The sequence below is a fragment of the Toxorhynchites rutilus genome, chromosome 1 (assembly GCF_029784135.1).
Source record: "Toxorhynchites rutilus septentrionalis strain SRP chromosome 1, ASM2978413v1, whole genome shotgun sequence".
NCBI lineage: Eukaryota > Metazoa > Arthropoda > Insecta > Diptera > Culicidae > Toxorhynchites > Toxorhynchites rutilus.
The window spans coordinates 149,224,781-149,240,797 of record NC_073744.1 but is presented as its reverse complement, the minus strand read 5'-3'; the positions used below and the strand labels follow the sequence as shown (position 1 = coordinate 149,240,797).

General features: G+C 40.3%; 3 protein-coding genes and 1 long non-coding RNA gene across 4 annotated transcripts; 3 read left to right on the top strand and 1 right to left on the bottom strand.

Moving 5' to 3' along the window:
- Window positions 1-2,080: 2,080 nt before the first annotated feature.
- On the top strand, window positions 2,081-3,351 carry LOC129772263 (probable cytosolic iron-sulfur protein assembly protein Ciao1). The gene is made up of 2 exons (XM_055776196.1): window positions 2,081-2,422; window positions 2,486-3,351. Exons 1-2 carry the CDS (start codon window positions 2,149-2,151, stop codon window positions 3,223-3,225), a joined length of 1,014 nt encoding a protein of 337 aa, XP_055632171.1. The 5' UTR covers window positions 2,081-2,148; the 3' UTR covers window positions 3,226-3,351.
- LOC129772279 (uncharacterized) lies at window positions 3,281-4,517 on the bottom strand. Its single transcript, XM_055776197.1, has 2 exons — window positions 4,386-4,517; window positions 3,281-4,328 (listed from the first exon to the last, which is right to left on the bottom strand). The coding sequence occupies exons 1-2, from the start codon at window positions 4,448-4,450 to the stop codon at window positions 3,410-3,412; spliced, it is 984 nt and encodes a 327-aa protein (XP_055632172.1). The 5' UTR covers window positions 4,451-4,517; the 3' UTR covers window positions 3,281-3,409.
- Window positions 4,518-8,588: 4,071 nt separating this feature from the next.
- On the top strand, window positions 8,589-9,304 carry LOC129763285 (uncharacterized). The gene is made up of 3 exons (XR_008740873.1): window positions 8,589-8,696; window positions 8,810-8,905; window positions 8,971-9,304. It is a non-coding gene; the product is annotated as an uncharacterized LOC129763285 (long non-coding RNA).
- Window positions 9,305-11,827: 2,523 nt separating this feature from the next.
- Window positions 11,828-13,663, top strand: LOC129775876 (2-(3-amino-3-carboxypropyl)histidine synthase subunit 2). The gene is made up of 2 exons (XM_055781053.1): window positions 11,828-12,114; window positions 12,173-13,663. The coding sequence occupies exons 1-2, from the start codon at window positions 11,953-11,955 to the stop codon at window positions 13,433-13,435; spliced, it is 1,425 nt and encodes a 474-aa protein (XP_055637028.1). The 5' UTR covers window positions 11,828-11,952; the 3' UTR covers window positions 13,436-13,663.
- The last annotated feature ends 2,354 nt before the right edge of the window (window positions 13,664-16,017 follow it).

Here is a 16,017-nt window from a genome sequence, read left to right as displayed (position 1 = left end):
AACTTGTTCTTCACATTGTGTTTTTTGTTTGTGTTGTGTTTGTAGATATTTCCAATAACAGGTCACGATCGCCTCAAATGAGATACTGAGCACATGAAATAAGAGCAGTCGATTTTTGTGAACGAACCGATACAGTAGTTCTCAGATTTTCGTCAAAAGTGGTAATTTTGTTCTTTATCGCAAAACATTAGATCCGTATTTTTTTAGTTTTTTTAGGGTGCCCATTTCCATTTTAGAAGGGTCCAAAATTTTTTTTTCACTTTATCCCAAGAATGACTTTTTTCAAAAATTCATAACTTTTGAACTACTGAAAATTGTGGGCTTATTAACGTCTATGAGTTTGAGCGACAATACGGGTGATGATCAAATCAGAGCTACAAAACACAACACATTTTTATAAATTGATTAGTGTGAACTAACAACTTTTTTAACCCTTTGTTAACCTTTGATTTCACTGTATGATTTTTCTTTTAATTCAAACATCTCAATCAGCTAACGTTCGTTGGTTTATAATACCAAAAAATTTGATATGTATTTAAACGGGAAAACATTAGGACAACGTAAATGAAATTTGGTAGGAACTAAAGAGGAATACAAATAACATTCCGAGATAAAAATCGGAGAATTGAGTGAAAACCTAATATTTCAATCAATAAAAAAACATAGATTAGAAAATAAAAACAAACTTGAAACGGAAGTTGAGCGCAATTCAAATTTTCTCTTGAATTTTTCAAAAAAGGAGGAATGTACAAGTGGACAACAAAAGGAAGGGTATATAAAATGTCCGCGGTTGTCTATGGAGAGGGAGGGGGTGTCTAAAATCGTGCTTTTTTATCTACGTGGTATGTGGAGAGCCACCTCCCATGCTGATGGTGCTGATCGAATATACTTGACATTAAACACGACAAGAAAATATTTAGTTCTTGTTTGCTTAAACTTTTTTCCGCTTGCCTTATTTTTTTTATTGGCCTCATGCCGGTGCTACACGATGCTACGAACACCAAGGGTTTGCTAAGATGGCCGCCTTTCTGTAGCCAGCATAGAAACTCATGAGAATAAAAATCATAACCTGAAATTCGAAATGAAGTGCTCCGCGCGATCCAGTAGCAGTGATTTTAATTGCAAATCGACAAGAAAGCTTCCGGATGGGTATCCAAACTTCGCTTGCCAAAGGAAACTATCCAACGTAATCAAATATTAACATATATGACCCCAAAGAGTGAACAATACGTGAGCCTCCTTAGCGCGAGCTACAAGCAATTTTATGCTACCTACGCTAAATTTGCATTGGTTGGGATTTGGTTGCCAGAGCCCCGACGAGCACCCCCGAAAGCTGGACGCTCGATGATTCGACGCATCGTGTAGTCGTCTGACGAGCTACGAACCTGCAATGTCGAGCGTCGAACATTCGCGTTGGAATCCGTTCGTTGTGGATTACCTTCCAACGCGAGTGGCAGGAGCCAAAGGATTTTTGTCATTCGTTGATTCGACACTTGATGACATTTGATACACCGCTACACAATTCTAATTCTATCTTTGACAGATTGGTTTGTTTACAAGTTGTAGATGGAGGAACTATAGAATTGATTCATGAAATTCAAAATATTCGGCAAAATATTGCAGTTTAATAATGTTGATTTCAAGCATTTTTAATTTACAGCCCAATATCACTACAATTGCTACGGCAGCAATTTCAATACTCGCATCGTCATCCAGTTTCCAAACGTTTTTGATGGTAAATAAAAACAATAAACATTCGATCCAAACACTCGCCCATTGTTTGGACCGATTGCATTGAATCGAACATTCACTTCACCATGTAGCAGCACATTCGTCACAACATTTGTCGATTCATCGAATCAAATGTTTGAGTCCAACATTCGAGTGAAACGTTGAACGAATCGTGTAGTATAAATTAGTACATACACGCACACACGTTAAATATTTAAAAGTTTTGAAAATAGTGTAATTCCACCTTTACGATAATGGTGACATCATTCGGCCATGAGGGCCTAAATGTGGAGTCTTTTATATCTGGAGAAGATATAAAAAAATCAATTGGCATCCCTGGTGAGTGGTGTTGTAGTAAAACGTCAACGCAACAAAAACATCAAAAAATTTTGGACACTTCAGCTCCGATCGAACGAAATGGGTAAATTGATTCTGGTGCAGTGTCTAGCTGGTCACAGGGGCCGCGTTTGGGGCGCTGGTTGGCACCCCAAGGGAAACACCCTGGCGACCTGTGGTGAGGACAAAACTATTCGTGTGTGGGCCGAGGATAGCAACAAACGGTGGGTTGCGAAAACGGTTCTCTCGGATGGTCACAGCAGAACGATTCGTGATGTTGCGTGGTCTCCCTGTGGGCAGTATTTGGCTTCGGCCAGTTTCGATGCTACGGTAGCAATTTGGGATAAAAAGTCAGGTATGAAACAGTTCCGTGAGGCGATGTCGATTCGTAAATTTACGAACGCTTTTCCGGTTTTAGGAGAGTTTGAGTGCAATGCCACTCTGGAGGGTCACGAAAACGAAGTCAAGAGCGTTGCGTGGTCCACATCTGGATCTACACTGGCGACATGCAGTCGGGATAAGTCAGTCTGGGTGTGGGAAGTGGCCCAAGAGGACGAGTACGAATGTGCGGCCGTTCTGAACAGTCACTCACAGGACGTGAAGAAAGTCGAATGGCATCCCCACGAGGATATACTGGCCTCGGCCAGTTATGACAACACTATCAAATTGTATAAGGAAGATTTGGCGGACAGTGATTGGAGCGATTTTGACACGCTGATCTCGCACGAGTCAACGGTTTGGAGCATTTCCTTCGACAGCACCGGTACACGGTTGGCTTCCTGCAGCGACGATCAAACGGTGAAGATATGGCAGGAGTACAAACCGGGAAATGAATTCGGAGTAAACTGCCCGGATAAGGTTCCTGTTTGGAAATGCGTTTGCACGCTCTCCGGATACCACAGTCGGAGCGTTTACGACATTAGTTGGTGCAAGCAGAGTGGTCTACTAGCAACCGCCTGTGGGGACGATATGATTCGAATATTTAAAGAAACGAACGATTCTAAGCCACAAGAGCTAATCTTCGAAATGGTCGCTTCGAAACATGCGCACTCGCAGGATGTAAACACGGTCGAGTGGAATCCAGCGGTTCCCGGGCTGCTGGTGACCACGAGTGACGACGGCGATGTTAAGTTGTGGCAATTCGAGCAGGATGAGTGAAGTTAAGATAAACATTGCGGCTGTCATGAAATATAATTTTCCGACCAATTAAGGATTTTATTCTTGCTTATATTAAATTTTATTTTTGGCAAAAAATATAGGGCACAAAAGCATCTTTAACACAAATTCATTCAGTCCATTATGATTCAAGCACATTTTTTGCACTCGCGTTCCAACTTCCAAGTTAGTTGAGTAAATTATCCACCCTTATCTGCAACATACTAACATCATCTCCATCTGCTGGATGCTCTTCCGTTATGTTCATTTCCGTGTCCACTAGCTGATCCCGATCGAGCGCTATAAACTGCCCTTCCTTCACTCCCGTTTGATCCAAATTGTTCGCTATTGAAACGTCATCGTGAAATAGATCCGGCTCAGAGACTAACCCATCGCTGCTACAACCTGGTTGCGGATCTCCGGCCACATCTTCTTCATCGGGTTGGTCGTCCATCAACGGAGCCATAGCCGCTTGCGCCCGAGATTCCTTGCGCATTGTTATGAAATACATCATCGTGTAAAAGATCACTGGCAGGGAACAAATCGCCGTGGCAAAACCTATGAACGCCTTCGTCGAGTGCTGCTTATCCTTGCAGCACTTATACACAGCGCTCCAGCTGTATCGGGTATGGTTCATCCGGTCTTCGATGTCGAAACAAATTTCACCTTTGCTCACAGTCGTGATCTCTTTGTAGTAATCCTGTACATGGGTATAGTTCTCCGCGCAAGGTTCACAAGGCTGGGCTGAATTGAACATTATGCATTCGTCCAACGCTTGAACAAGCGTGAAAAAGTTATCCGTTTCGTTCTTATGGTCGACACAATTCTGGCAGTGAGCTCCACCCCAAATTAATTCCATCTGATCGTGCAAAGTTTGGACTACATTCAACCTGTTATGGTTAAAATTTTGAGCCTTGCATAGTTCATCGGAGGTCGCGTTGTGGAACCAGTAACTCGCTTTATCATAATCATACACACAAAGTTCATCTGTACAGAACGTATTCACTGGAAAAATGTGCCACGGTATCTGTTTCAGGAAACTCGTGTATGCAGCAACGAATCTTTGCACAGGCACACATTCGGGTTTATCGGGATTGGATTTCTTGCTGAAAAGGGATTAACAATTAGCGTTTTGTAAACCATTATGGAAGAGCGTCACCAACCCACACGCGATCTCCTGATATTGGAAAATTAGGTAAAATACCAAGTATATTGCCGAAAAATGCATTTTTCAAACAGCGATAATAACAATACTTGACGAAAACAAATATAAATGACTCACCACCAAAGTATGTAGAAAAGAAGGTAAGCAAAATCGTCTGTGTAAACACACAGAGAGTGAATTTGTTATACCCTTAGAAAAATCCTCGGTCGAAAACTACTAAATACATTTGGTAATGCAAAATTAGTAGAATGTACAAATTTTTTGTACATATTGTCAACAAACCCGCATCCCTACCAGAGATTAGTATATTTTACTCGATAACATTAGTAAGCTTGGATATTGTCATATCTGAAAACTGGTGAGAAAAGCGCGTATTAACCATTTTCATTGTTCCCATAAGGCAATACGGAGGTATAATAAGGATATAATTCTGATACGTGCATTTTCGGCGAGAAAATGTAGCCGATATTGGGCTTCCGAATCATGGTTCTGCTTGACATATGTGTTTATTAGTACGGTCGAAAATGACTATAGATTGGTAGTATTTACCAAAAAATTCGTTATATTTACTAATTATTTCTCTCAGTGTACCAGGGACAGACATACAGCTGTACTTGCGTTGTACGTGTACAGCGTTGTACAGGTACCATCGTACCATGACAGACATACTTTGGTTGTACATTGTACCGTATGTCAAACTGATAATCAGATATTTTTCCAATTTCCACCACATGTTTCAATTAAAAGGTTTTTATTTAGTGTCTAAACTATCAAACACAACAAAAAAGTTTCCAATCTGAGTTATTAACTTAAAAGAAAGTCAATGAAAAGAACGTTTATCAAGTGATTTGATTCTGCTTGTTCATGCTACCCACCACTAACCGTCTATGGCGCTGCGCACAGTACAACTGTAGCCATGTACAGCGGTAAAACAGGTCGGTACAGGTACAGCGATTGTACCGAGTTGCTTGCATGGTTCTAGCGCTGTACATGGTGACAGACATACAGCTGTACTTGCGTTGTACTTCGAAAATTGTATGTCTGTCACCATGTACAGCGCTAGAACCATGCAAGCAACTCGGTACAATCGCTGTACCTGTACCGACCTATTTTACCGCTGTACATGGCTACAGTTGTACTGTGCGCAGCGCCATAGACGGTTAGTGGTGGGTAGCATGAACAAAACGAATCAAAACATTTGGTATACATTCTTTTCATTGACTTTCTCTTGAGTTAATAACTTAGATTGGAAACATATTTGTTGTGTTCGATAGTTTAGACGCTAAATAAAAACCTTTTTCATTGAAATATTGGTAAAAATACAATGCAATAAATTCAAACTTCTGATTGTCAGTCTGACATGCGGTACAATGTACAACCAAAGTATGTGTGTCATGCTATCGTGGTACCTGTACAACGCTGTACACGTACAGCGCTAGTACAGTTGTATGTCTGTCCATGGTATTAGACACACAAAAAAGTTAGTAATAAAAAATCCTCAATTCGTTCAGGAAGGGTGCTTAAATCAGAAAACAGGTCATGTTTTTGTGAAATAAATTTAACGTTAATAACTATTTTCACAGCAAACAAATTCTGATACTTTGTACACCTATGGAATCGGAAATTCTCTAAGATTCGTTTGATATACAATCCACTAATGCCTAAACAGTTTAAATTACTGAAAACTGGAAGCATTCTCATTTTCCCATACATTTGTTCTGCCGATTTGTGTGCATTCTCGAACAGAGCTGTCAATAACAAGCAACTGGTGCATTCGTTTCTGCCCGTTTTCAACATATTTGGTTTAAATAAGCTATCCGCGATTTGAAGCCACACCACTTCTCGTTTGGTGGTCAACGAAGCAGCATGGTTGCCGCAGAGCGTCGAGCGGGAGAGGGTTGTTTTCTTGTCGGGTGGAGGAAGTATGGAATAAAGTTTCTTTCCACAAGGGCGGAAACCAAAAATTGAATAGAATGAAAACACAGATGTGAGTGAGCTAGCATAACACAACGAGCGGATATCATTCATGCCTAATGGATATCATTCATGCGATACAAAGAGAGGGAGCCCTCTGTATCGAGATGTGCTACGACAAAGAAGAAGTTTTACACAATTTTTGATGAGATAAACTAATCGAAGATGTTTCCAGCTATCCCATACATTCGCTCCTTGGATCTTCCAAATCGTTCCGCTACTATTCGTAGCATATCTTCTTCTTCTTCTTGAATGGCCCTGTGGAACTTTTGCCATCTCAACGTATGCATTAACTAGCGCATTTATTAATACTTAGTTGAGATTTCTTATGCCAAATAACACGTCTTGAATGTATTCCGAGGGGAAAACTCTAGAATACGCGTGACCACAGTGCAAGTCGAAGGAAATTTCGCTGACGAATCCCCCGCCCAGAACGGGAATCGAACCCGAACATTCGGCATGATAATGTAAGACGCTAACCATTCGGGGACGGGTGCACAATCTATCTATCATTACCAAAGAATCTGGTGAAGCTGCTACCGGAAACCCTTCCGATGTTTCCTACTGCCAATTTGCGCATGAATATTCGAACGATGCTTTAGTGAAAGAGAAAAAAAAACAACAGTGTGGGACATAATCTTTCATCATATTACCAATTTGCGGGAACGACACTATGTTGAAACATCATAACCTCTCCTCACATTCGCTCATCGGTTTATGCATTATTTTTATACAGGTGCGATAATTTTACTGTTTCAAATTTTGAAATGATTAAGTAGACTGCTATTTAATCATTTCATAAAATTGTAAGGAGTTTCAACGTAAAACTACGCAATTATATTATGCAATTCACTTGTTTACCACTTCGAATATTATTTTAGAAAGTATCGAATTTTTTTTAAATACATTATATTCTTCATTACAAATAAATTTGATGAAAGTCCTTTTACGTTTGATCTGTTCATTCGCCTCTATTATCTGAAATGAAAATTTTCCCAGACTTCTCAGTTTAAAAGTATGTTTTAGGGAAACATATTCCGGTCTGCACAACGACAAGCGAGTGCAAAAGTACTCAACACCAAAAAATACCCCCGACTTGCATGTATTTGCTAAGCGGATTCCCTTAGGCACATCAATTTTGAAGTCTGTGTTGGGGAAACCGGGCCAATCGGTTCAATCAAAAATGAGTGGGTTATATCTATGATATAACCGCAAGGTTCACGTGGAACTACCTTAGCTTAGCAATCATTCGTTTGTATTGATTAAATTCTTGATTGAATGAAACAGTTTCCAAATTCAATTGAGTTCAATATATTTGCTCTGTGAGTGAAAAAAATGAACAAATGCCGTGTAAAGTCAATTCATTTATTGTGATTGATTGTTCTTCGTTACAAGTAAATTTAATGACGGACCTTTTACGTTTGGTATGATGACTAGAACAAAATATATGTACGGAAGAATTATCAAACGTTTGATGAACCAGCCTAAGGGCGATTACACATTATCCGGTTTTCGCCGGACCGGTTAGAATCCCAAATGGCAAATTTCGACCGTACCAACCTCTTCACGGCGCCGTGATGCAGCCGTCCACTGCGACTGCAATGTCCGGTGACCGGACAAGCATTATACGCGATGACAGTAGTATTGTGTCGACGTCTGGTACAGACACCGGTTTGGGAAAGTAAATCATTCTCTATGAGAATATCAGACCTTAAGACAGTTAAATTGTTCAAACTTTTAATGAAAATTTTTACTTTATATTATGTGATCACTTAAAACTCCTAATACTGATTCTTACTTAACCATTTTTGTATAATTTTCTTGATATTGTCACTAAAACTCATCATTGTAATATGAAATTATTATGAAACACAATTCTTGTTCAGGGGGTTTTCATCACTTGCAAAAGAACGTGCAATTGCATTGCATTTAGCATTAAGAACATATTTTATAAGAAAATGTTAATTTTCATTCATAATTTTTATTTTTAAATATGTGTTAACTGCACCCGAAAATCAATTATCACTATCAATTCCCAAAAGCGGAGCACGAACCTCCACGCGAATTGACAGTTGTTTTCATGTCTGTTAGTATTAGTACAATTCAGGCAATTTTTCGCCCCATATATTAGTATGTGTGTGCCATTTGACGTTTGTTTGTTGATTTTGAAATCAAACAGAATTTGCAAGTGGTATGGACACTGAATTTTTTATTTCGCTTCTTTATTCAGCTGCAGTGAAAAATTTCGGTGATGAAAGTTTCTGCTCAAAGCGAAGCAATGATCACAGGCACACGAGGTCGTCATGGAGTGTTTTGCCATGGATTGTGTTCAACGGTGTGTAGTGTCTTCTGACAAATTAATCGAGCTATTAAATTAACTTCTGTTTATGTTTAGCTCACAGCAACTACGAGTTCTTAAATTATCTTCCGTTTTTGTATTGTTCACAGATTCGCTACTGAACAAGTTCGATGATGTCAAACAAATCTCCAACTGGTTCTTCAAAGGGCATATTTTGAGCGACTTTATCGAGATTTTATGAGGAGGTCAGTCTTTGTTTATTTGAGCACATCAAAAATAGCTCTCCTAATATTCTTATTGGGTATTTCAGACAGTTTGACCTGATTTGGGTCGCGATCGACGACGAGGTGGTCGAGGCTCGGCTTGAGGAACTCTAGCCCAAAATGTCCGATCTGTGATCGGTGATCGAGATGCCCGACACCGAAGCATCGGTTCTGTCATAACAAAATCACCCAAATCTCAAATTAAAATATCTGAGTCAGGCATTCTTTGCCCAAGATCCACGTATAAATAGCTGTGCGTTGATTTGCTATGCGCTCGAGAAGCTACCGCTGCCCCAGGAGTAGGTGCTCGACGAATTGCGGCATATGCTGAGCCCGTTTCTGGACGAGGATCTTCGGATGCAGCAATGGGATAGCATTTGAATGAATCATTATGTTATTCTTAGGAAGGAATCATGATGTTATTTCAATCGTACAGATTTCTACTGTAATGGTGAAATAAAAAACACTCTAGAATGAATGGAAGGGCATATATTATCTCGTAGACAAATTCCAAGACAATCACAGGAAATGAACACATTACACATATAAATAAATAGTGCCGCTAGCTTCTTACGGAATGTTATTATTTTTTCGGTCTTAAAATTGTACACTTGTTTCTGAGACTGTTGAACCAATATGTGGCAACAGAACGTGTGAAAAAATCATGCTATTTGTGTATGTTTAAAAACAAAATAACTGAGCGTATGAATGACTACACCGCAACTGGACTAAATTTAGTTATTCTAAAGTGGGGCGAAAGTATTTACGATAGGTGCTGCAAGAACACCGTTATGATCCAGGATGCGCTAATGCCGTGAGGGCTGCTCTTACTTTGACCATGCTCCTGATGTGCCACACAATATGAAAACGCTCGTGGTTGCCGCAGCAGCTGTGGTTTTAAAATTTTCGGTCTGCAAACAGCTGCATGTAGCCGGAATATTTGCAGCAATGTGTACCTGTCAATCCACTATATAAATAAATGCATGCATGTCTATGTGAGAGATGTACAGTTTTGTGTAGTGTATTTGTATGTGAGAGATGTACGGTTTTGTGTAGCGCGAGGTCTCTTTCACATTGTTATCCGGTTTTCCGTCCAAACCCAGCGGCGTTTTTTGAAACCGGTCCGGCAGAAACCGGATAATGTGTAATCGGCCTAAGGCTGAAAATCTTTCCAATAAAGACAAAAAAAAATATCAAACGATTATTTTATTTTACATTTCCCTCTGAAGTTTACATCCCAAAAGTGTACATACTTCTCGAATCTCGAATTTGCTTGAAACTGGGAAGTTCATTCGCTTCTAGTGGCTGCACGATTTTCCCAGGTTCCTAAGTTTAGAAGATCATGTTAGGACAGACATTCCACTCTGCACAAAGGCAAGCGAGGACAAAAGTACTCGCAGTTTGCATTTATTTGCAGAGCCGATTTCCCCAGAAACCTCGGTTTTGAAGTCTGTGTTAGGGAAACACATTTCAATCGGAACAAAAATACCCCCGATTTGTATGAATTCGCAATGCCGATTTCCCCACGCTTCATGGATTTGAAGTCTGTGTTAGGGAAACACATTCCAGTCGGAACAAAAATACCCCCGACTTGCATGAATTTGAAATACCGATTTCTCCAGGCACCTTGGTTTAGAAATCTCTATTAGGGAACACATTTCGGTGGGAACAAAAGCTCCCCCTACTTTCGTGTGTTCTTTTTCTTCTTTTTGGCTTTAAGAGGGTTTAAACTTTCCAGTTCACTCGCCTCAAGGCTCTTTCGTGTGTTTGCAATGCCGATTTCGCTGCTTGGTTTTAAAGTCTGTGTTAGGGAACATTTTTCGATGAGAACAAAAGTCCCCCTACTTTCATGTATTTGCAATGCCGATTTCCCCAAGGCTGCTTGGTTTTGATGGCTGTGTTAGGGAAACCGTAAATCGGGCCAATCAAAACGATGCAGTTAGGGCGTTTAGATAACGCCTAATATTTTACAGTTATTCAATTGTTTATCTAATGAAAAACAACATTTTGTTAGTTGCGATAGATGCGTAGAAATATTCCCTATCAAGTGATGCAAACATCTCTCCTATCCAGTACGAAATGTTCGAGCTATAAGCATTCGAAATCTTTCATTTTTTCCTGCATGTTCTGTGTTTAGGTTTTCATTTTACCCTCCATATATTCCGGTTAGACGTAGTCCCACGTCAAAACTTGACAGTTAGGGCGTTTAGATAACCATCTCAAGAAATGTTTTAAGCATTCGAAATACAGGTAGGGTTAGCACACTAATCGGCAGAACAAATGTATAGAAAAAAGGAAGTTCTCCCAGTTTTCATAAATTTGAACCGTTTAGAGATTAGCGAATTGTAATGTATAGCATATCAAACAAATCTTAGAGGATTTCCGATACGATTGGTATGCAAATCATGAATATTCGTTCAAAATGAAAATAGTTATTAACGTTAACTTTATTCCATGAAAACGTGACCTGTTTTCTGATTTGGCACCCTTCCTGAAAGACGTAGTTCTACGTCAAAAATTTCGAATTTATATGGATTCAATCGACGATTTATTACTATTTTTTGCTTTTTTCTTTGCCTACCACTACTTGAACAAAGCAGGGAGCAGACTACCTTCTTCTTCTACGTACTTTTAACCAAGGCGCCTAGAAGTATATCCTAAGGTGGGCCAACTTGCTAAAACCACTCTTCAGCCATCTTGGAAGTCTACTGTGTTTTGTTTGTAAACAAAACACAATACGCTAGTGCCGAAGCTCGCTCCTGATCAGTCTGTCTCTTTCACGCTACAAGCAAATAATTCCCCTTCTGCTTTCTTCCGTACTGTTTTCATATACCGCTCCCCTAACCAAGTTAGTGACGAAACGGCCTCACCTAGTACCATAGATCCATCTTGCTTTTAACGTGACCTACTGTCAATACCTAGAAAATTCTTTTCGGTAACGAAATGTAAATAAACACACGAGATTGGATGGAAATACGTTGTTCTTTTTGCAAGAGATTCATGGCAATATAAAAATTTTCGATTCAATTATGACATCAGCGTTTAGTTCCAACGATGCGGCAGTCATTGAGCAGAGCGTCAACTTGGAGTCGGATTGGCCGCATGTCGATGAAATAAGCCTTTCGTTGTTCTGGGATGACAAACAAAAGAGGCGATGCGTAGAATGGGTCAAAGATAACGACCTACAGAAGGTTCCCTGATTGATATGTTAGCAACTGTGAGTTATTGACCTATTCCCTCACATTTTAGGTATGTCTCCAGTTCCCGGACATACTTCTGCCTTTTAGCACCACGGTGTTTGAACAGCTGGCGAATGAAATCCCTTCTGTGGGCATATTTATCCTCGGAGATACTTCGTACGGTAGCTGTTGTGTGGATGAAGTAGCGGCTTCCCACATTGAGGCCGATGGAGTTATCCACTTCGGTCATGCCTGTCTGAGCCGATCGGTACGCCTTCCAATCTTATACGTTTTTCTTCAAGCGCATTTGAACGTCAATCAGCTGGTGAATGAAATCCAGAGTAAAATTCTAGAACCTGAGCAAAAACTTGCACTCTTTTACGACGTAAGCTTTGCGCACTGCGTAGATGAGATTGAATGCCGGTTGAAGGGCACCTTTACGAACGTGAATATTGGCCGGTTGGCTGGATTTGGAAAACGGACCAGTATCCTCTGCTGGGAGCTGATGGATGTGGACAAATTTGACGATACTTTCTGCATTTACGTTGGATGGGACAACCAGAGTTTCTTCAACACGTCGAACAGCATGACTGCAAAACAGTGGTATCGGTTCGACTCGGATTCAAATGAGTTGGAGATCGCAACACCGCTAGATTCGAAATGGCTCCGTCGTCGATTTTACTACATAGAAAAATGCAAGGATGCCTCTTCGCTGGGAATAGTCGTGGCGACACTCACCGCTGACGGCTACCTCGACGTCGTGAACCGTATTCAACAGCTGGCTAAAGCTCGCGGCGTTCGCACCTACATCATCTCGGTTGGGAAGATCAATCCTGCCAAGTTGGCTAATTTCATGGATGTCGATTGTTTTGTTCTTGTAGGATGTCCAGAAAATAACATTTTCAATTCCAGAGATTTCTTCAAACCATTGGTTACGGTTTTCGAGTGTGAACTAGCACTCAATCCCGCCTGGAATGGGCAGTACCCTTCGGAGTATAGCGTCAACTTCAGCGAAATTTTGCCTTCCGGGCGTCTACATAGGGTATGCGATGATGAGCCTGGTGATCTCGATTCACATGACGTGAGTCTAGTGACTGGGAAAGTCAGAAGCGTCACGCGCAAAGAAGCTGAAGAAATTAATGGAGAAAATGGTTGCAAAGATGTACAAGTGCGCAGCAAAAATGAAGTTGTTCAGGTTAGCTCCGGAGATGTATTCCAAAACAGAACATGGCAAGGTTTGGAACAGAATTTGGGTCGCGATTCCCCAGCTATTATTGAACAGGGACGGAGTGGCATTCCGATTAAATATGTGAATGATCCAAGTGAGCGTTAGAATTGACGGTTAGGCAAATAAAGTTGATCGAAATATATAAATACATTTAATTCAGTTTAAAATGAAACTATTATTCAAAGGATCGTTATTCCGAAGTTAGTGTATTCTGAGACAAACTACAAGTTCCAAAGTATTCGCACGTATTGCATGTAACTATTATCCATACTTAAGGTTGATTTAGACGATGCCAGTCAGCGCTCTAGTTGAAGTATCCAGTGAATAGAGAACAGACACTCTGTTCAAGTTCGAGGCCAATTACTTGTTCGATACAGGTACAAGTAACTTGAACAGAGTGTCTGTTCTCTGTTCACTGGATACTTCAACTAGAGCGCTGATTGGCATCGTCTAAATCAGCCTTTAAGGTGAAGGTGGAAGCTAGCCACAAATGGCTGCCACAATGGCGCTCGTTTCTTTCATCTCCCTCCCTCACCCCTCGCTCGAAAATGAATAATTTTGCGAAACAGTTTGAAGAAAATGATTAAATTTTTATTAAATTTTCATTTTTCAATTTTCTGCAATGGTTTTGTTTGTATTGGTGAAAGCATCGTTATTTTTTCGACACTGATGCCAGACAACATCATCGAAACAGCTATAAAAACCACTCAATAAAATGTTATTCCTAAGTCATAGCGTTTCATTTTTTTTATTCTTTATTTGAGAGGCTTTCAGCCTCCTGGGCTGGTTCGCCTCTGTAGAGACGGCAGTAAATATTGCCGCAATGTACAACAACTTACATAAAATGTACATAAAACATTAACGTAAAATGACTACGTAGACTGGACCTTAAAATGACGACGAAAGAAGAACGCATTAAAACATTTTTAAATAAATTGAATAAAAAATACTAGTTTTTCTCCAATTGCTGCTTGCTTTCTTTCTCCCGCTGATTCCATAAAGATTTCAGATCGTCGTATTTTGGGCAACCACACAAGAAATGTTCGACAGAGTTGTGGATTTGGGGCAGTGATCGCAGAGTAGTCGGAAAGGTCCTCCTTTGAAGTCGTGTGAAACCAAGCAATGACCGGCCCTCAGTCTAGACAGGATGCGTCGTTCTCGCATCCTTTTTACGTCCTCGAACCCTGCAATCGAACCCTTTACCTTTCTGAGGAACAGCCCTCTCTCTGCCAGCCACCTTTTAGACCAAAAGGAGCGGAAAGAATTGGAGATCCACAACTTCGTGTCGTCAAGCGGCACATCCCGAGTAAAAAACGGTCTGGTGTGACCGATACCGGCAAATCGATCGGCCGCTTCATTCCCTGCGATGCCGCTGTGTCCGGGAACCCACATGAGCACAGTGTCGAGCAACAGGTACTTCCTGACGGCCTGTATAGAAGGGTGTTTGGACCTAGCCGCACCGATGGCATCAATGGCACTTGCCGAATCGTCGACGACCAGCAGCGGCTTAGAGGACGGGATTGTGGTTGCCTCTAAAATGCCGGCCACCTCTGCCGAGAAGACCTGGCAGATGTCCGCCACTTTTTTGCTGGAAATCAGTCTGTTATTACCGTCGCTTACCCCAAATCAAACTCCTGATGGCCCTTTTGAGCCGACCGTATACCTGATTTTGTGGAGGCGGTATTTTTCTATCATAGCGTTTCATGTCATGAAAATCAATAGAATAAAATTGTGTTGATATCAATACAATTATTATTTTTACGTTTAATGGGTCTATGATGTTAGTTTTAGCAACTTCAACATTGGGTGAGAAAATTGTATTGCAGAGCTCGGAACACTGCCACGACTGCCTATGCTTTCAAAAACAGTAAACGGAAAAGTATTACATTCAATCAAAATGTCTCGGCCAACGTAGAGAAGGGTTAAGGCTCTCTAACGTGAATATGTGAAAACAATACGATCAACAAAGGAAAATATATAGGAATAGTCAACATCGAGTTACTATGCGGAAGAACTTGTCAATACCAAAATTCGCATGTGTTATAAATTTGCTCATGTTACGCTCGCGTATAATCAAAATTTTACTTAATATGCAAATGCACCTTCTATATATATTTATATCTGCAATTGTTCATCGGAACATATCGTTCATACATTTTACTTTAGTACTGAATTGTTTTTTTCATTCTAATGTATTCTAAGGGTGGGTTTAGACTAGGGATATATTCATGTGAAGAAATATGATGAGATTTATAGAAATCGCATCAACCGTTTACACTAGCGTGAACTTCTATAATGAATATATTCATATCTTCGGTGAATTTATTCACCTGAAGTAGAACTGCATCCAACTTTAGTGATTTCTCACCAGTGAGAAATTCACAAACGTTTACATATGCTGAATTTATTCAAGTTATATATACCTCGAATAAGTGTATCATAATTATTCTCACCCGTTTACACCTATTTTCACGTGAATAAATCCATCTATAGCTATAGATCTCCCTAATCTAAACCCGCCATAAGATTCGTGTCAGTGAAGCGCCATACAGTCTGATAACTGAATTCTCGCGTAATTTTTGAAAAGGTCCTATGTAACATTCACATCAACTCGAGAAAAACGAAGTTGAAGATCGGAACATTGTTCCGCGAATTGTTTCAAAATCATTATTGTTATAACTCGTTGA

Bases quoted from the DNA above. Each gene is read 5' to 3' on its own strand.
- LOC129772263 (XM_055776196.1), top strand. From the start codon at position 2,149: ATGGGTAAATTGATTCTGGTGCAGTGTCTAGCTGGTCACAGGGGCCGC. The intron at 2,423-2,485 runs GTATGAAACAGT...TTCCGGTTTTAG, and splicing joins AATTTGGGATAAAAAGTCAG to GAGAGTTTGAGTGCAATGCC.
- LOC129772279 (XM_055776197.1), bottom strand. From the start codon at position 4,450: ATGCATTTTTCGGCAATATACTTGGTATTTTACCTAATTTTCCAATAT. The intron at 4,329-4,385 runs GTTGGTGACGCT...ATCCCTTTTCAG, and splicing joins TATCAGGAGATCGCGTGTGG to CAAGAAATCCAATCCCGATA.
- LOC129775876 (XM_055781053.1), top strand. From the start codon at position 11,953: ATGACATCAGCGTTTAGTTCCAACGATGCGGCAGTCATTGAGCAGAGC. The intron at 12,115-12,172 runs GTTCCCTGATTG...CTCACATTTTAG, and splicing joins AAGATAACGACCTACAGAAG to GTATGTCTCCAGTTCCCGGA.